Source organism: Arvicola amphibius, chromosome 7 (genome assembly GCF_903992535.2).
Source record: "Arvicola amphibius chromosome 7, mArvAmp1.2, whole genome shotgun sequence".
Lineage (NCBI taxonomy): Eukaryota > Metazoa > Chordata > Mammalia > Rodentia > Cricetidae > Arvicola > Arvicola amphibius.
The window spans coordinates 70,358,133-70,378,211 of NC_052053.1; the positions used below are offsets into that span (position 1 = coordinate 70,358,133).

Below are 20,079 nucleotides of genomic sequence, written 5' to 3' on the forward strand. Positions count from 1 at the left end.
TGCACAGATACACATGCAGGCAAAACACCCATATACATAAAGTAAATTTTTAAACTTAAGAAAAAAATGACCAGATTTCATCCTCCTCATCCCTGATTCCCAAGTCTACCCTGAAGATCAAATGGGATTCGCAGGTTTGAAATCTCAAGAGCCAGGCTACACCCTTCCTGAGGGTAGTGACTGGGTGTTGAGAGTAAGCCACGCATCTGTAAGGCCTGGCACGGCAGCTGGCGTAGGTGGACCCTAGTAAACACTCGATGAGTGAACACCGGCTGTAAGAAAGGTTACAAAAGCAAACAAAATGGTCCCGGTGCATATCAGCATTACAGCTGGGTACAAGAAGGTACAAAAAGGGTTACAGCTTAAGACAGACTCTGGAGATAAGGGACTAGAGCAGCTTCATACCTAGGACCCAGCTTTCCTGCAGCTCCCTTCAAAAGTTTTTAAAATCTCGGCTGCAAATGATCTTTCCAGTTAATGACAAAACGATACCCTTCACATTCTGCCAACAAATGGAACAGAAAAGTCCCTGAATATCAGTGAGAACGAGAAAGCACAAAAGGGCAGGAAAAAGAAGCAAAGTTGAGAAGGGAAACAAAAGTACTGGAAAGCCAGAGACTTAAATGGACTAGAGGAAAAGGCTGCGAAGCCAGCAGAGTCGTGTGGGTGACAACAGAGTCAAACTATCCTTTATTGAGATCGATCAGCCAGACCCTGTACTTAACTGTGCATGCACTGACCCATTTAACGCTCCACCACCCCAAGATAAAAACTTATCACCTCCATTTTACGGATGACGAAACTAAAGCTAGGAAGTTGACACTTGCTCCAGCAAACTGATAAGAAAGGGAAGTGCAGTGACCAGACCTCGGGTTTGACCCCGGGGTCACCCCATTCTTTAACCCTCACTGCCCATTCCGCCTCCGAGGCCACACAGTCCTTATTAACCGGGAGGCAACCGCTTATGCATTTAACCAGCACTTACTGAACTCCTAGTGGGTGCCCAAGCCAGCTGCTTGGCGCTGGTGGGCGAATGGAAGGGTTCCTGCTGAGGGTCGGGGGACAGAACAGAACGAAACGTCAATCTCCAGGCTGAGGAGCCAGGAGCCCGCCGCGAGGGACGCAGGGTGGGGCAGGAGGGGAGGAGCAAGGGTAGCTGGGGCGCCGCCACGGCCCCGGGCGGTGTGCGAACGCTGAGACGCCTGGTGCCCGGCACGGACGCGGGCTGTGACAGACGTGCCGCGCGCAGTGGCTGCCAGAGGGACGGCGACGCGACTGTGGAGAACCGACGGGCTGAGACAGGGAGGGGCGGCTCTGCCAGGAGGAGGAACGGCGCGGGGCCGGCGTCGGGGACGCAGGCGGCATCGGGGACCCGCCAGCGCGCTCCCGGACTCACCTCCCGCAGCAGCCCCTCAGGACTCGTCAACCCCGCCAGCCCGGAGGAGGCAAGATGCACTCCGGGCCGCAGGGGCTGCCGGGAGCCTGTTGCCTGGGCAACGGGTTGGGCCTCCAAGAGCAGCTGCGACTCCGCGGAGAGCTAGAGTGACAGAGCCACAAGTGTCTGCCGACCCGTGGAGCGGAAGTGACGGAGTGACGCCACTTCCTCAGTCCGAGGGCGGGGCCTCGGTCTTCTTGTTGATATCTACCTGTGGACCGCATGGAAGGTGCGTGCGGGGGGTTGTGCTTCCCTTATTGTAGCAAGGCTGCAGGTCTCGGGGAAGGTCGGGAGCCCGCCGTGTGACATGCAGGGCGTGCATGAACCTCGCGGGCTGTCCGGAGCCTATTCTTTCCCGTGTGAGATCTGAGTGTGGCGATGTACATGAAGTATTTGTCAGAGGTGTGACGCTCAGAGCATTCCGGAGCACATTGGCGCCAACATGCCTGCCCCTCCAGAAACCCTTGCTTGAACTCCGGCAGTCAGGAACGCCGGCCGTGGCGCTTGCAGCTTGTAATAAAGGCTGTATCTGTGTGCCGATTGGTGCGTATGGCAGTGGTCTCATGGAGTAACTTCAGTACCGCCCTGGCCTGTGACCGATCACTGATAGCTCTCTACTTGACTGTGAGTATCTAGACCTAGGAGCTGTGCTTTGAGTTCCTAAGTGGGGCCGGCAAACTGCGTCCGATGTGATCCTCGCTCTCAGGAACCTCCCACCTAGGGACGAATACAGGTAGTAAGAGCAGCTCCTCCATTTAACATGTTTGATTCAGCATATACTATGTGCAAGATATGGGAGGAAACGAGACTGAACTTCAGTCCAGCGGGGAATATAGACATTAAGCAGGTAACTCAATTCACTGGTGAATGTGATGACAGCCAAAGTATAGGTGACAAACGTCTACTGCGGTGATTCCTAATGTAACCAAGGTATTTGATGGAACTCTTCAAATGTGCCTCCCGTTGCTGTGGTAAAGTACCCCGACTAGAAAGCTCCTTTGGAAGGAAAGGGATTATTTGGTTTACCCTAACAGGACACAGTCCATCGCTGGGTAGGAACCCAGGCAGGAACAGTGAGGGAAGGCTGCTCACTGGCTTGTTCTCCAGCTACCCCCCAGGCTCATGCACTGCCAGCTAGCTTACTTTGTCTTTATAAGATTTCATTTATTATTTTATTTGTATGAGTGGTTGCCTGCATTTATCTAAGTGCACTGTATGTGTGCAGTGTCCACAGAGGCCAGAGAGGATATAGTATCCCCTGAAATTGGACTTACAGCCAGTTGTGAGACTATGTGAGTGCTGGGTCCTCCAGAAGAGCAGGAAGTGCTCTTAACTTCTGAGCCATCCCCAGGCCCTCAGACAGTCTTCTTATACAGCCCAGAACCACTTGTGCGAGGATGGCACCACTGTAGTGGGCTAGGCCCTTTGACATCATTTATCACACAGACATATCCCCACAAACAGCTCTTCAGTGTAGCTCTCCACACTGAAGTGTACCTCATCAAGTTAACAGCGAAACTGACCAGGGCAATACCTTTCTTTCTTTGTTTCATTTTTGCATTTAACTATTGCAAATATATTTATTGCAATTTACAGATACATTAATAATAAGTCAATAACAAATAGAATTTTAGCTATAAATTTTTGCATCAGAAAAAAAATGGGTCTCAAAGTATTCTAGTCCCCTGATGAAGGTGAGGTTAAATTATAGAAAAATAAAATTTGGTTTATTTAACTTTATTTTATGTGCATTGGTGTGAAGGTGTCAGATCCCATAGCAAGTGGATCTTCTGACAGTTGTGAGCTGCCATGTGGGTGCTGGGAATTGAACCCGGGTCCTCTGGAAGAACAGTCAGTACTCTTAACCACTGAGCCATCTCTCCAGCCCCTAGAAAAATAAAATTTGAAGGTGGAGAGATGGCTTAGTGTAGTGTTGAGCTGCGGGCAGGCCTGCTTTTCATCCTGCCCAGCTCCCGGCCACCGGCTAGCTTATACCCCGAAATAACATCACAGAAATTGTATTCTTTTAAACACTGCCTGGCCCATTATTTTCAGCCTCTTACTCACATCTTGACTAACCCATATCTAATAATCTTTGTAACACCACGAATGGTGACTTACCGGGAAAGATTCAGCACGTCTGACCTGGTGGCTGGCTTCATCGCATCTGTCTCCCTGAGGAGAGGCATGGTGGTCTGACTAACTTAGGAGAGGTGTGGCATCTGACTGAGCCATCTACCTCACTTCCTTTTCCTGTTCTGTCTACTCCACCCACCTAAGGGCTGGCCAAGGCAGTTTCTTTATTAGCGAATGAAATCAACACAAACAGAACACTGTCCCACATCATTTCCCCTTTTTCTGTTTAAACAAAAAAAAGAAGGCTTTAACTTTAACATAGCAAAATTACATATAACAAGTTATCAAGAATTACAGTTACAATATTTATATCTACTTTATCTTTTATCATAACACTGTCCCACATCAGCTTAGCAGTTAAGAGCACTTCTGCCCTTCTAGAGTCTTGGAGTTTGGTCCCCAGCATCCACATTAGGCATATCACAAACACCTACACTGCTAGCTCCAGGAGATAAGTCACCCTCTGGCCTTGGCAGGCACTCCCACAGAAGCACACAAACAAATCTTTAAAATCTGATAATTTGATGTCAGATACAAATAGAAGTTACTGCATTTCATGTCTCAAAAGTGGACATTTTACCTATGTGCACATTGACACTCAGAGCACCATTACAAGACTTTAGCATATGGAATATTCCACTAAAAACCCTAACGATTTTCTTTCCTTAGAGGTTTTCTTTCATGGGAGGGGGCTTTAACATTTAAGATTAAAGTAAAAAAATGACAAGAATTCTGTTACTCTCCTCCAGTCCAATTTTAAATAGTTCCTTCTGTCCTCATCACCATCTGGTCCTTATACAGGAGGATTTAAATTTTCATTTATTTATTCATTTTAATTAACTTACAAAGTAGCAGGTTTCTTTATGGCATTTCATACTTAATTTTGGTTGACCCTCTTTTGATTCTGTCCCCCATCTCCAATGTACCCTCTTACCCAGCATTCCCTTCCACTTTCATATCTCATGGGGGAGATTTTTACTTGTTTGGGCAATGAGGGAAGGATATAAGATGTGGACAGTGCCTCACTGTTCTGCCCCAAGCTTATTCATTGCCTGCTCTTCACTGTGTTTAGCTCGTCCTGTTTGGCATGTGCCGCTCTAGTTGTGTGAGCTCCTCCGTATTTGCCTCTTTTTCTCCATTTTAGCCTGGTAATGCTGGTTTGTCCTGTCTGTTATACTCACCAAGTTCATGGTCATATTAGGGCCCATGCTGACTCCCTCTCCCTGGCTTCACACCTCATATTCATAAATTCACACCTCATGTTCATGCTAACACAAGACAGAGCCCTGCCACACAGCCCACATTAGCCTCTTTTTAACTCACAGTGGTTGCCTGGCCTTGGACTCTTAGTAATCCTCTTGCCTCACTCTCTGGAGCACTGGGATTAAAGTCTGTGCCATGACACCTGGCTTCCTGCTCCATTTTTTGCATAGTACTTATGATCTGAACTGGCTAAGATCATTTACTTGGGTATTGTTTGACTCTCTTTTGGAAGGTAAGTGCCATGGGAAAAGGCCCTAGTCTCATTCAGTCACTTCATTCTTCATACTTGACATATTGAAGGTAGCCTACTGATATTTGTTAGTTGTTTAAGTAAAGAATGAATGAAAAAAAATATATTTAAAAGACGAGCTATGGACTAGGTATAGTTGTACAGGCTGCAATCCAAGCTACTAGGGAGGCTGAGGCAGGAAGATAGAAACTTCAAAGTCTGTCTGAGCTATAAAATAGCTTCTGCCTGCCTGGGCAACTTGGTGATACCGTCTCAAACAGTAAAATGGGCTATGACTGTAGCCCAGTGGGGTATGCACAGGACCCTAGTTCAGTCCCGATACCATTAAAACAAAGAACAGAGCCCTAAATAATACTGAGTTAACTAAGTGAATGAAGACACACAAGCAGTTAGTGTGACCCAGGTTGGAATGGTACAGAGCCAGCATTGAGGCACAAAAGAGTAAATTAAAGACCGTGTTGAAGAAGGGATAGGCAGGCTTGGGTACTAGTAGTAGGCCTTATGATACAGGCTGTTGTATGTCAGGCCCTCACAGCTTCATATATTACTAATATACTTTTATTTATTTATTTAGAGACAGGGTCTCACTATGTAGCCCTGGCCAGCCTGGAACTCGGTACGTAGACCAGTCTGCCTCAAACTCATATGTCCACTTCTAACAGCCTGGAACTCGGTACATAGACCAGTCTGCCTGAGACTCGTATGTCCACTTCTAACAGCCCTATGGAGTAGATGCTATTTTATCACCACTTCGCAAATGAGAACATCGAGGCTCAAAGAGATCGACAAATATGTCTATACTCAGAGCTGGCAGAGCTAGGACTCATGCCCAGGAAGCATGGTCTTCAAAGCGTAGCCTCCAGAGCAGGCAGCTGTCGTGTGTCCTGGATTCTGTTCAGCTGTGTGATGACTATTTAGGGTTCTAAGCTGAGGGCAACTCAAACTCTGCTCTTGGTCTTGCTTTCCTCAGGCTGAAAATCGGGTGAGTCTTAGATGGGCAGCACTCACTTCAGGAAGGAGCTGCCCCAGAGAGAGCTGTATGTGCTTAGGAGTTCTGCTTGGTGATGGAGGGCTGGAGGTGGGGATTGAGACAAATGTTGAAGCGGTCATGCAGGCAGAAGTGTCATTTTCTTCCCGAGTGGTAGGCGGAGCAGCTGCAGCCTGGCCAGATCACCCCTGCATGTCCAGTGTCCCACTTGCTCCGTGTGTGGTGTGATGAGCTTTCAGGAGTCAGAGGCTCCGTTTAAGGATTCAGGGTGCCTGGAAGAAGATAGTGGGGGTACAGTCAAGACTAGATTATCTTACATGAGAGATAATGGAAAAGCCACAGTTTTAAGTAGACAAGGTGCTGTGCCAAGTGTTGTGGTGCACACCTTTAATCACAACACTGGAGAGACAGAGGCGGGAGAATCTCTTTGAGTTCAAGGCCAGCTGGAGCTACATTTGAGACACTGTCTTAAAAGAAAAGTAGACAAGTGTTTATGGAGCCATGACCTGTGAACAACCTCTTAGATTCTGGAACATTGGTTTATCCAGTTGGTGTGACATTTCAGACCATTTTACTATGAATGGCTGTGATCATGCGTTCCTTAGTCATGTTTCTTTTGGTCCCTCTCAGCAAAGACTCTTGGAATTGCAACACCCAGGAAACCTGTCTTATCTGTCAGTGCAAGGAAAATTAAGGACAATGCAGCTGATTGGCATAACTTAATCCTGAAGTGGGAAAGCCTCAATGACACCGGTTTTACCACCGCGAGCAATATTGCCAACTTGAAAGTCAGCTTATTGTAAGTACATGTGGAGTTCCCATGTATTGTCACATTTAAACCACTGGGCCTAAGAGTCAAGAGAGTGAGGATTTATTGGTGTAAATAAAGTAAAACAAAATATTGAGCCAAAAGAATAGCAAAATGATACATTCAAATAGGAACCAGACATTTACATTTAAATGCAGATGTGTGCCAGGTGTTGTGGTCCACATTGGGTAGGATATGCTGAAAAGGCAGGGACAGGAGGATTACACATTTGACACCTTGGGCTAGGGACATGGCTCAGTGAGTATAGGTGCTTACCACCAAGCCTGAGTTCAGCCCCACAACCCACATGGTAGAAGGAGAGAACCAAACTATGCAAGTTATATTTGCCCATCACACCATGGCATAAATGGGCCCATTTTTATATACACACAAATAAATGTAAAAGTAAATATAAAATTATACTACATATTGTTTACATCTGTTTATAAAGTTAGGAAAAGATCAGGAAGAGGAAGACATGATACTGTCCTTAGGAATGTGGGGTGGTAGGTAAATGGGATTTCATGTGTATACTGCTGTGTAGTAGGGGGAGCGGGCTGCGTCCCGCCACCCAGCTAGCTTAACCCCAAAATAATCACACAGAAATTGTATTAATTAAATTACTGCCTGGCCCATTAGCTCTAGCCTCTTATTGACTAACTCTCACATCTTGATTAACCCATTCCTATTAAATCTGTGTACCACCACGTGACTGTGGCTTACCAACAAGATTCTAACTTACGACCCTCTCAGGCCGGAGATTCATGGTGTCTGCCTGACTCTGCCCTTCTTCCCAGAATTCTGTTCTGTCTACTCTGCCCACCTAAGTGCTTGGCCCTATCAAAAGGCCAAGGTAGTTTCTTTATTCAACCAAAGAAAGCAACACAAATACAGAAGGCCTCCTACACCACTGCTGCCTGCCATTGAGCCCTTCCTCCCTTCCTTCCATTTATTGATTTTGTTTGGTTGCTTTTTGGTTCTTTTTTAAATAGTTTCCCTCCACCAAGCTGGCTCTTTTTTTTTTTTTTTTTTTTTTTTTTTTTTTTTCTTTTTTTTTTGGTTTTTCGAGACAGGGTTTTTCTGAAGCTTTGGAGCCTGTCCTGGAGCTAGCTCTTGTAGACCAGGCTGGCCTCGAACTCACAGAGATCCGCCTGCCTCTGCCTCCCGAGTGCTGGGATTAAAGGCGTGCGCCACCACCGCCCGGCGCCCTTTTTCTTTTGAAACAGTTTCCCTCCTCTAAGCTGACCCTGAATACTCAGAAGTCTTCTTGCCTCAATCTCCTAACTTGCTGGGGTTACATGTGTGCACCATACCTGGCTTATTTACATTTTTGACAGGACCTCACTATGTTGCCATAACCTAACCTCCTTCAGGAGTTGGAAACACATTGCACCCACCAGAACCATTGCACCCAGTTCTTTTTATATACCTTTTTGTTTGTATATATGGATATTGTGCCTGTATATATGTGTACTGCTTGTGTGTCTGCTGCCACAGAGGCCAGAAGAGAGCGTTACCCTGGAACTAGGATTACAGATGATTGTGAGCTGCCAAGTGGATGCTTGGGTCTTCTGGAAGAGCAGTCAGTGTACCTAGCAACTAAGCCTTCTTTCTCTGGCCAAACCTTATTGCTATTATTGTTTTTTAGTTTATTAACTTTATGCATATGAGTGTTTTGCCTGCATGTATGTATGTGCATCACATAGATGCAGTTCCTAAAAAGGCCAGAAAAGGGTGTGAGCCTCCATGTGGATACTGAGAATGGAACCTGGGTTCTCTGAAAGAGCAGCAAGTGCTCTTAACCACTGAACCCTCTCTCCAGCCTCTGTCCCTTACTAGTTTTGAGACAGGGACTTCTGTAGGCCCAGGTAGACCTCAGACTCACTATGTAGTTGCAATGACCTTCAACTTCTTATCATTTTGCCTTCATCTCCCAAGAACTGGAATTATAGATGTTTGCCACCACCTCCAGCTTCATTTGTTTTCCTAAAAAAGACAAAGTGGGGGTGGGGAGACTAGAAAAATGACTCCATGGTTAAGAGTATTTTCTAGAGTTTGTGTGGCAGCTCCGTGACAGGTTCAGCTTTGTACACGCCTCCCATCCAGCGCCACCACAATGCCCAAGAGGAAGGTTAGTTCTGCGAGTCTGTCGGCCAAGCCTGCCCCTGCTGAGGTGGACGTGTGCCGGAAAAAGGCCACGGGAAAAGATAAATCATCATATAAAAACGTGCAAACCAAAGGGAAGAGGGGAGCAAAGGCAAACAAGCTGAAGTGGCCGACCAGCAAACCACAGCTCTGCCTGCAGAAAACATACGGAAAACTATAGTCACGCCTCTGGAGGAGAAGAGAAAGAGGCCAAGTCCGACTAACCATCCATCATGTCTGTCAGTGTCCCCGCCTCCCTTCTTCTACAATCCAGAGGAATATTTTTATCAACTATTTTGTAAATGCAAGTTTTTTAGTAGCTCTAGAAACATTTTTAAAAGTTGGGGAGAAATCCCGTTTCATCCAATTTTTTAAGTATAAATGATTTTTTTTTAAGAGATTAAATCACTTGTCGTTTATTTTTTGGTGCAACCAGAAAATAGCAGGATACTGAATCAGGAGAGGCTGTGACTGTCTCGGGGGTCACCATAACATTCTGTAGAGGGGGCTAGTCTTATATCCTACTACACAAAGCATACTAAATGGTAATTTGGAGTCTCAGTTGTGCATTTGTCTCTGGAATATTTTCAGTTATATCCGATCTCGTGTTTCTAGTAGAACTGTTGCCTAAAAAACTTCTCCTTGGCCCTTGCCCTGTCAGAACTGTCCTCTCGTGGCAGCCCATCTTCCTAACCAGGGTGACAATGTGCTGTGAGAGATGAGCTTTTGAGTGTGCACTGTGCCTGGCATAAATGGTGAGTCAGTGGAACTGAGGATTGTGAGCAATTGACTATGTGAGGTCTTAGGGAAGACTTGCCAAGTGTGAGGGTGGAACATCACTTGGAATGTGATCACAGAGAAACAACATGGCTCTTGGGTACATGAACACAGTGTATGACTTCAGAATTTGGGTACATGTTTTAAGAATTGAAAAGACTGGGGGCTGGAGAGATGGCTCAGTGGTTAAGAGCATTGCCTGCTCTTCCAAAGGTCCTGAGTTCAATTCCCAGCAACCACATGGTGGCTCACAACCATCTGTAATGAGGTCTGGCTCCCTCTCTGGCCTTCAGGCATACACACAGACAAAATATTGTATACATAATAAATAAATAAATATTAAAAAAAAAAAAGAATTGAAAAGACTGTGTACTTTGCTCCTCAACCAATAAAATCTCCATTGTGAAAGAATAAAAACAATAAAAAGTTTTAAAAAAGGTATTTTCTACTCTATTACAGAGGAATTGGGTTCAGTTCCCAGCATCCATATGGCAGCTCACAGCTCTCTGTAACTACAACTACAGATGATCTGATGCCCTCTTCTGGTCTCTGTGGGCACTGCAAACATAGATACAGACAGACAAATACTCATACACATAATTTTTTTTAAAATTGAAAAAAAAAAAAAAACAAAGGAAACAAATGGTGGTGCCCACCTTTAATTCCAGCACTCAGGAGGCAGGCAGAGGCAGATAGATCTATGTGAATTCGAGGACAGCCTGGTCTACAAAGTAAGTTCCAGGACAGCCAAGGCTACCCAGAGAAACCCTGTCTGGGAGGAAGGGGGAGAAGCAAGTATGGTGGCTCATTCCCTCAGTCCCAGCACTTGGGAGGCAGAAGCAATTGGATCTCTGGGTTTGAGGCTGACCTGGATTATATAGCAAGTTCCAAGCCAGCTAGGACTACATAGTGAAGTCCAATCTTTTTTTTTAAAATATTTATTTATTGATTTATTTATTGTGTATACAATATTCTGTCTGTGTGTATTCCTGCAGGCCAGAAGAGAGCACCAGACCTCATTACAGATGGTAGTGAGCCATCATGTGGTTGCCAGGAATTGAACTCAGTACCTTTGGAAGAGCAGGCAATGCTCTTAACCGCTGAGCCATCTCTCCAGCCCAGAAGTCCAATCTAAAAAAAAAAAAAAAAAAAAAAAAAAAAAAAAGACAAAGGAGGAGTTGGAGAGGTAGCTCAGTCAGTCAGGAATTCACCATGCAAACATAAAGACTTGAGTTCAGACTTCAACACCCAAGGTGTGTTTGAGATTTTTATTGTTTTGCTTTGTATTTTAAAGATTTATTATGTATGCAGTGTTTTACCTGCATGTACACCTGCAGGCCAGAAGAGGGCACCAGTTCTCATTACTGGAATTAAACTCAGGACCTTTGGAAGAGCAGCCAGTGCTCTTAACCTCTGCGCCATCTCTCCAGCTCCCTAATGTGTGTTTGTAATCCCAGGACTTGAGATGAAAGAGACAGGCCACCACCCCAGCCTAGTTAGCCTTTGAGCCCCAGGTTCCAGTGATGAGAACCATGTCTTCAAAAAGGTAGATGGCTCTTGAGGAACACCAGAGGTTATCTCCTGGTTTTGTCAGCGCTTGTGGCAGGTGGCATACGTCATAGTGGCTGAGCACTCTGTTTGTCTCATGGCCAAGCCAAAAAGAAGATATTGGTATCCCAAAATCCTGTGAAGGGTATGTCATCACATAGGTAGATGTCTCCCCACTAGACCCTAACCTTAATCATTGCACCTCCTCCTACTATCATCATAGGCTGAAAACCAAGCCTTTAATGTCCAGACTGTATGGATCACAGACTTCAGTTTAAAAACCATTCACCAACTCTTGACTCCTTCAGGAAATGACCCATGTCTTAAGCATCTTTGTACAGCTGGCACTAAGCCCTACACCAAGGATGCCCAGGGCTGGAGTATAGCTTTGCAGTAGAGCATTTACAGCACACTGGAGGCCCTCAGTTCTATCTGATCATAACAAACTTGAGTGATTGATGGATATGCTCAATGTGTATGCACATAAACATCTACTATAATGACATTTGCAACATTTATGTAAAATCTAACATTGTGGCTAATGACTTTTATAGAATTTATTATAAGTTTGGTTTTTGGGGGTTTTGTGGTTTTTTTGTTGTTTTTTGTGGGGTTTTTTTGTTTTGTTTTTTTTTTTGGTTTTTTTTTTTTTTTTTTTTTTTTTTTTTTGGCTTTTTGAGACAGGGTTTCCTTGTATAGCTTTGGAGCCTGCTCTGGAACTCACTCTGTAGAGCGGGTTGGCCTCGAACTCACATAGATCTGCCTCCCTGTGCCTCCTGAGTGCTTCTGGGATTAAAGGCTTGTGCAACCACCTCCCAGTTTGTTTTTCTTTTTTTGAGCCAGGCTGACTATGAACTCTTCTTCCTCCTCAAGCCTTGGGATAAAGACATTTGGTCACCCAGCATGAGACGAGTTTAAAGCCTGTAATTTGTGCCCATTATCTTCTGCTTTGTCCAGGAGTAAAGAGAAGGTTGAATTAGAGAGCAGCAACCCAGCTTCCAGTGAAAAGGGAGAGAAGGCGACTCTGGAATATGATAAGGAACTTGAAGCGTTGTGTGAGGAGCTGCAGGTCACCTTGGATGGCTTGGTAAGACCTAAAGGTGCTGGTCATCCGCATCGCTGTCACTCAAGCCTGGCGGAACTGCTTGGGGTTTGTTTGACCGTGGGGTGTTCAAACTGTGGGAGGCCCTTTCTCCTCCTCAGCCTCCTCTTCCTACCTAACAAATCCTGAAGCTCTCAAGATGCTGTCCAGTACACTGTTCTGGGCAGTTTCAACCACTTGAAGGGTTCATTGAGTAAACATTTAGACTTGGGGGCCAGACTATCTGTCATGGTGACTTCTCCATACTGCCACACAATACTGAAGCAGCCGTGGTCACTAGTTATCAGTGTGGACATAGCAGGTCTTATTTCAGGTTGTGATCCTGTGTTTCTTGTTCAGATTGTTTGTACATTGGCATTGGGAGTTCTGGCTGAAATATTGTCCCCACAGTACAGCTCTAGCTTGGGAATGTTTCTGACATTTCCTTCTTAACTAGCACTGAAAGCTGTTCCAGATTTACTTTGAGTATTTCCTGCCTCTGTCCTAGAGTTAGCCTTTTTCCCAAAGGGCCCAGATCCCTTGTATGGGAAAGTCCTGTTAGAAACCTGTTAGCCACCTCCCTGCCATAAAGGAAGGAAGAGAGAGAGAGAGAGAGAGAGAGAGAGAGAGAGAGAGAGAGAGAGAGAGAGAGAGAGAGAGAGAGAGAGAGAGAGCGCCAGGTGATGGTGGCCCTCACCTTTAATACCAGCGCTCGGGAGGCAGAGGCAAGCGGATCTCTGTGAGTTCGAGACCAGCCTGGTCTACATAGTGAGTTTCCAGGACAGCCAGGACTTTACACAGAGAAACTCTGTATCAAGAAAAGAAGAAACCTGTTGCCCTGGGGCTAAAGAGATATCTTAAGTATTATGAGCACTTGCTGCTCTTTCTAAGGACTGCAGTTCAGTTCCCAGCACCCATATCGGGCAGCTCACAACTGTCTTTAACTCCAGATTCAGGGAATTCAGTACCCAATTCTGGCTTCCACAGGCACCCCCACACACAAATAATAAATCTTATTAGAGAAAGTAAGCTCTAAGAGCACTGGCTGCTCTCCTGAGTTCCATTCCCAGCACCTACATGGTGGCTCACAACCATCTGTAATGAGAGCTCGTGCCCTCTTCTGGCATCTAAGCATACATGCAAGCAGAACACTATACATAATAAATAAATCTTTTTAAAAGAAAGAAACTTTGTCCTGGCGACCCTGACTCAGGTTTGTTTTTGGTTTTTGTTTTTGTTTTTCCAGACAGTTTTCTCTGTGTAGTCCTGACTGTTCTGTAACTCACTCTGTAGACCAGCCTGGCCTTAAACTCACACAGATCCACCTGCCTTTGCCCCTGAGATCTGGGATTAAAGGTGTGCGCCACCACCGCCTGGTTTGAATTTGTCTTAAACTGTCTTGGAAAAGTATTCTCATTCTGTGTTCAAGCCCACACAGAATGGTTGGGTTGGAGACTGTGAATGCTGCTTTCCTTGTTTCCCTGGCCAGTAAAGAGGTTTGGCTTTACATATCTTTTCTTGGGAGATTGTTGCAGCCTTTCCCCTTAAGATGCACCCCCATTTAAGTGTGTTCTGTGTTAGTGTGGGAGACACTCCAGATGCTAATGTATGAGTGCGGGCTGTTCTTACACTGTTAGCTCAACAAAGCACACACAGATATGACTTTGTCCCTGTGGGTGACCAACTACAGATATGACAGGTCAGGGCCCCCCAGATTTTCCTCCTCTCCGAATCCTTCTAAGCTTTTCTAGAATTAGGAGGGATCGGCCATGGGATGCACAGAAAGCACAGATTCCTTAGTGGCCCTGCCTTCCCACCTAACCTTAAGAATCTTCCCATCTGAGACTAGAAATGATTGAACCCATCTAGAGGTTAAGCCAAGTGAAATATTAAACCTAAAATGATTTGAGAAGAAAGTAGAGACCTTTAAATATTAGCATTTGCTGAATTTAGTGTATGCTACTTTAGATAAAACCAGGGGACGGGTGGTTGAGAGGATCAAGCACAAGGTATTATGATTTTGATGCTGTATATTGCTTTGATTCCCCCAGACACATAGCAGTTAACTAAAGGCATAATCCCACACCAGTTTGGAATTATGATTAATAAAAGGGTTATTTATTTAAAGGGAAAAACTTACAGATCACTGTCCTAGACAACAGCCCTCTGCACAACCAGGAAAAGAGTCTAGTAGTCGGAAGAGAGTGAGTAGCAAGAGATCATGCCCAAGTGGGCTGGTATCTTAAAAGCTATTGGCTGAAGGAGCGGAAGGAGCTCCCGCAGCAGTTAACTATACTCAAGGGTTACATATTTGGTTTTAATAAACCTTTGCTACCTAAATCTACGTTAGAATCCTGGTTAATTCTGTCTCTCTCAGTGGTCACTTACATAACCGGTGCTTCGCTGCCCCCACCCGGTCACCTTCCTTGTCACTGTGGAGATGGTGCTGGTGTTTGCAGACAGGACACAGCTGCAGGGGGAGGGACATGTGGATGTCACTGTGGAGACGGTGCTGGTGTCTGCTGACAGGACACAGCTGCAGGGGGAGGGACATGTGGATGTCACTGTGGAGACGGTGCTGGTGTCTGCTGACAGGACACAGCTGCAGGGGGAGGGACATGTGGATTTCAGATTCTCATTGTCCTCTTCTGTGTGGATAGGAGGCTCACAGAGGCTGCAGTGAACTCAGAAATGCACTTGCTGAGTGCCTCTCTGCCTATCTCACTCCATAATGGTGGCCTGCTAGGTCTTTGGAACTAAACACTAGTGCTGCTTAGAGATCTTACTGATGTGGGAATCACCAAGCTTTCTTCTCTCTGAGGCTGTGAAAATTCAGGTAATCCAAAGTTAACAAACTCACAATAACCACCTGCTCACACACCCTGGAAATCTGTCTGTGGCGGTAATGGGGTGAGTTACTAGAATTTTAGCCCCACCAGGACTATACATCATAGCCTTCAAATATTTTATAGTTACTGAGATTAGAAATTCTAAGCAATATTCCCATACTCCAAATTAATATCTTTTTCAGACTAAAATACAAACGAAAATGGAAAAGCTGTCTTCAACCACCAAGGGAATTTGTGAACTAGAAAATTACCATTACAGGGAAGAAAGTAACCGGCCCCTTCTATTTCACACATGGCCCACGGCCTTCTTTTGTAAGTAGTTCTTCTGAAGGTGTCTTTGTTTTTGTTTGTTTGTTTGTTTGTTTTTGGAGACAGTTTCTCTGTATAGCATTGACTGTCCTGGAACTCACAGAGTTTCTCTGCCTCTGCCTTCCGAGTGCTGGAATTAAAGGTGTGCGCCGCCGCCACCACCCAGCTCTGGAGGTGGTTTTAAGAGGATCATCAGCATTGGTTAGCTCTAGTCCTTAGGAATGGAAACGGGGCATCTGTCTGTCTTTTAAAATATAAATAAACGAACCAGCCAGTAGTGGCACACACCTTTAATCCCAAAATTTGGGAGGCAGAGGTAGGAAGATCTCTGTGAGTTTGAAGCCACCCTGGTCTACAAAATGAGTTCCAGGACAGCCAGAGCTATTATACAGAGAAACCCTGTCTTAAACAACAACAACAAAAAAAGATAGATAGATAGATAGATAAATAGATAGAGATAAATAGATATATATAATAAATGTAAAAGTAAATTGAAGACAGAAGTAGTAATGCACATTCCTATAATACCAGTAATGGAGACACAAAAGCAGGAAAACTCTTAGTTCAAGGGCAAAATAAAGAAATAAATCAGCCATCAGTTAAGGATATGCCTCATAGGAGGAGACCATTGAAAAAAATGAAATTGGGCATGACGGTCTGTCCTGGTTAGGATTTCCATTGCTGTGATGAAGCACCATGACCAAAGTGACTTGGAAAGAAAGGGTTTATTTGGCTTACATTTCCACATCCCTGTTCATCGTCAGAGGACATTAGGACAGGAACTCAAGCAGGACAGAAACCTAGAGGCAGGAACTAGCACAGACGCCACAGAGGAATGCTGCTTAACGGCTTCCTGTCCATTGCTTGCTCAGCCTGCCATTTTAAAGAACCCAGTATCACCACCCCGGGATGACACCCTCCCCAATCAATCACTAAGAAAATGCCCCACTGGTCAACTTAATGGAGGTATTTTCTCAATTGAGGCTCCCTCTTCTCCAATGACTATCTTATGTCAAGTTGACATAAAACTAACCAGCACATGGGTGCAAGCTGGTGATTCTAGTACTTGGGAGGAGGATCACAGCGATTTTAAGGGCAGTTTGGGCTCAAATTCAGGGCTAAGGGAGCAGGTAAGATGGCTCAGCAGGTAAAGGCCCTTGCCTCTGGGTCTGATGAGCTGATTTTCACCCATTGGCCCCACATGCTAGTAGAACAAACAAATGCCTGAAAACTGCTCTATGACCTCTACACACTGCAGCATGTATACATATACACAAAACGCAGTATTATTTAAGGTTAGGCTAGTTGATGCTGGCTTATTATTTTAAAGATTTATTTGTAATTATTTGTATCTGTGTGTAGATAGATGCATATACATGAATGCGGGTGCCCTTGGAAACCAGAGGCCTTGTGTCCTCCTGATGCTTGAGTTATATGTATTTGTGAGCTGCCTAGTGTGGGTGCTGAGAATTGAACCCAACTCTAGAAGAGCATCCAGTGCTCTTTAACTGCTAGGACATTTCTCCAGTTCCTTGCTTACTTTTCTAAACAGTCTTAATATGTATCTTAGGCTGAACTGGTACTCACTTTGTAGCTCAAGCATGCCTCCAACTTGTAGCAGTCTCCCTGCTTCAGTCCTTCAAGAGCTGTTATTGCTGAGTCTTGATGAGGTGACTCTTTATAGCTATGGCAAGTTACTTAAATGTTGTGAATATTTATTTAACTATGTAAAGATGGTGTTGCATTTGTTTAATTATGAAAAACTGTGTTGCGTTTTATCTTGCCTACTTAAGGCACCTGATTGGTCTAATAAAAAGCTGAATGACCAATAGCAAGGAAGGAGGTATAGGTGGGACTTCCTGGCAGGGAGAGTAAATAGGAAGAATTTAGGCTGTACCTGATTGGTCTAATAAAAAGCTGAATGACCAATAGCAAGGAAGGAGGTATAGGTGGGACTTCCTGGCAGGGAAAGTAAATAGGAAGAATTTAGGCTTGAGGAAGGAAGAAAAGAACATGCCAGGGACATGCCAGTGGCCAGCCAGCTAGACAGACACAGAAGCAGCAGGGAAGTGGGACATACAGAATGGAAGAGGGGTAAAATGTAGATGAATAGAAGCTGGTTAAATTAAGTTAAAAGAGCTAATGGGACAAGCCTAAGCAAAGCCAAGCATTCACAATTAACAATAAGTCTCCATGTCTTTATTTGGGAGCTGGATGGTAGCCCAAAGAAAACTCCAATTACACTTGAGGGTTGTGTGGCCTTGTGTTTCCTACCAATTAACTACCCTCAACTGGCTTGGTCCTTCTTTATCCCAGCACTATTCTGATTTGTTTTGAGGAGAGTTTTATGATCCTGTATTTCTCGTCCTTCCTTCTGCCTCCAGTCTGTGCTCAACTTCCATATGCTGGGATTGCAAGTATTCACCACTACACCCAGTTTATGTTGATGCTCTACCAGATGAGTCACTTGGCCAGCTCTGACTCTGGCTTTTAACCAGAAGCCTGTGAAAGCACGGCTTGAGTCTAGGAGACTGCATTCTCATGCAGCCACATCCCTGGTCTGTTGCAGATGAGGTCTCCCACCAGCTCTCCAGTGCATACAAGAAGGAGCTCCTCCTGAAGCACACCATTGGTGCTGAGCTGGCCCACACTGCTGACCGCAACCTCATCCTGACCTACCTGTCCATGTGGCTCCACCAGCCATACATAGAGAGCGACAGCAAGCTGCAGCTGGAGAGCATGCTCCTGGAAACAGGGCACCGGGCCCTGTAACTGCCAGTCAGCTTGCCTGTGACCACAGCCTCAGGGCTCAGACCACTGGCTGGACAGTCACTTGGGTGGGAACTGTTGGGCCCGAGGCAGCCACTGCACCTCTCCAGACACAGAGCACTCGTGCAGCTGTCCTCCCCTTCTACCCTGTCCCAGACTGTCATGTGACCACCAAAGAGTAAAATAAATAAGAAGAGTGGCTGAGGGCCTCATTTTGTAAACTGAGTATACTTACATATTACACCTCTATAGAAAACCCGAGTTTCCTATTTTTACTTGGTGCCTATCCACCTTTTTTGTTTGGTTGGTTTTTGTGGTACTGGATATCAAACCCAGATTTCACACAAGCTGAATTGTTTAACCATTGGGCTATATCTCTAACCCTGGACTTAAAATTTGAAGAGAATGTTTTAGTTCTATAAGTAAAATCCCATAAATATTTAAGGTTTAAAAATCATGTCACTTTTTAAGATTTTATTTTTACTGTGCCTGTGCCACATGTACAGGTGACCAGGGCAGCACAAACAGGCGTGGGGTCCTTGGAGCTGGAGTTTACAGGTGACCAGGGCAGCACAAGCAGGCATGGGATCCTTGGAGCTGGAGTTTACAGGTGACCAGGGCAGCACAAACAGGCATGGGGTCCTTGGAGCTGGAGTTTACAGGTGACCAGGGCAGCACAAACAGGCATGGGGTCCTTGGAGCTGGAGTTTACAGGTGACCAGGGCAGCCACAATCAAGCATGGGATCCTTGGAGCTGGAATACAGGTGACCAGGGCAGCCACAAACAGGCATGGGATCCTTGGAGCTGGAATACAGGTGACCAGGACAGCACAAACAGGCATGGGATCCTTGGAGCTGGAGTTTACAGGTGGTTGCCACACACTTGACCTTGTTGTTAGGAACCAAACTCGAGTCCTCTGGGAGACCAGTTCGCGCTCACCTATGGCTGAAGTGATATATATAAAATGTATTCTATAATATATATAAATCGATATATTTTTAAATATATATATTTTTTAATCCTGTAGAGTTAACTGAGTTTAGTTTCATAGAAGTGAAAACCACTTACCAAAAGTTGCTGCTGTTTGCATGAAATGATGGGCCAAGCCCATAAAAATTCCAGTGATCATGACTGTTTACATCTGGGACCTGTGTATCTGTTTAGCTTGAGGTACCCACACAAGCCTTTGGAGCTGGATCTTTTAAGCAGTTGTGAGCTGTCCAGCTTGAACAAATGCTAGGAATCAAACTCAGCCCTTTCCAAGAGTAGTATGTACTCTTAGATATTTTTTAAGGTATCCTGGGATAGAGAACTCATAATGACTTCAGAATCACTATACTCATAACTCCGCTCCCCAAATGCTGGGATTATGGACACACCATGTCCAGCTCTTGTGTATTCTTGGTAATTTGTTCCCCAGACACCCATTAGCAAGTTGTTCAAAAGAGCTAATGGAAAGATCAATACTGCCAAGGACAGGCAGAAATAAAGGAACTAAAGATAAACAAAATATTGATTCTGCAGAGTACTGTATCAGGACAGAACGAGGATGTCATCAGAGGTCAATCTAGCACGTCAAGTTAAACAAAGTCACACAAATATGTCTTCTACAATCTCAAATCCTGCCCAATTAGCAGAGAAGGAAATAAAAAGCTTGGAATTTACCTGAACTGGATTGAGAGGGTTTGAGGATGAATTCATGGTGAATACCTTGAGAAAA

The 20,079-nt window shown here is 45.1% G+C and overlaps 2 protein-coding genes across 4 annotated transcripts in view; one reads left to right on the forward strand and one right to left on the reverse strand.

Annotated features, from left to right (window-relative positions):
- The window catches only part of Tecpr2 (tectonin beta-propeller repeat containing 2), a 112,120-nt gene extending 110,546 nt beyond the window's left edge, over positions 1–1,574 (reverse strand). Inside the window, exon 1 of one of the 2 annotated variants that reach the window (XM_038335970.1) lies at positions 1,397–1,574. The gene's annotated coding sequence lies outside the window, so the exon portion shown is untranslated. Of the gene's footprint in view, positions 1–985; positions 1,109–1,396 lie in introns of those variants that run through there. The other variant, XM_038335972.1, reaches the window with a different exon arrangement.
- Positions 1,544–18,579, forward strand: LOC119818524 (cyclin dependent kinase 2 interacting protein). Of its 2 annotated transcripts, XM_038335973.1 has the most exons (6): positions 1,634–1,664; positions 5,659–5,757; positions 6,703–6,871; positions 12,308–12,437; positions 15,463–15,592; positions 18,159–18,579. In XM_038335973.1, the coding sequence occupies exons 2-6, from the start codon at positions 5,730–5,732 to the stop codon at positions 18,359–18,361; spliced, it is 660 nt and encodes a 219-aa protein (XP_038191901.1). In that variant the 5' UTR covers positions 1,634–1,664; positions 5,659–5,729; the 3' UTR covers positions 18,362–18,579. The 2 variants fall into 2 exon arrangements, with proteins under 2 accessions (XP_038191902.1, XP_038191901.1); XM_038335974.1 differs by lacking the exon at positions 5,659–5,757 and having other exon boundaries at positions 1,544–1,664.
- The last annotated feature ends 1,500 nt before the right edge of the window (positions 18,580–20,079 follow it).

Coding starts and splice junctions, on each gene's coding strand:
- LOC119818524 (XM_038335973.1), top strand. CDS start 5,730: ATGTCCACTTCTAACAGCCTGGAACTCG. Junction 6,872..12,307: donor AACTTGAAAGTCAGCTTATT/GTAAGTACATGT, acceptor TGCTTTGTCCAG/GAGTAAAGAGAAGGTTGAAT. Junction 15,593..18,158: donor ATGGCCCACGGCCTTCTTTT/GTAAGTAGTTCT, acceptor GGTCTGTTGCAG/ATGAGGTCTCCCACCAGCTC.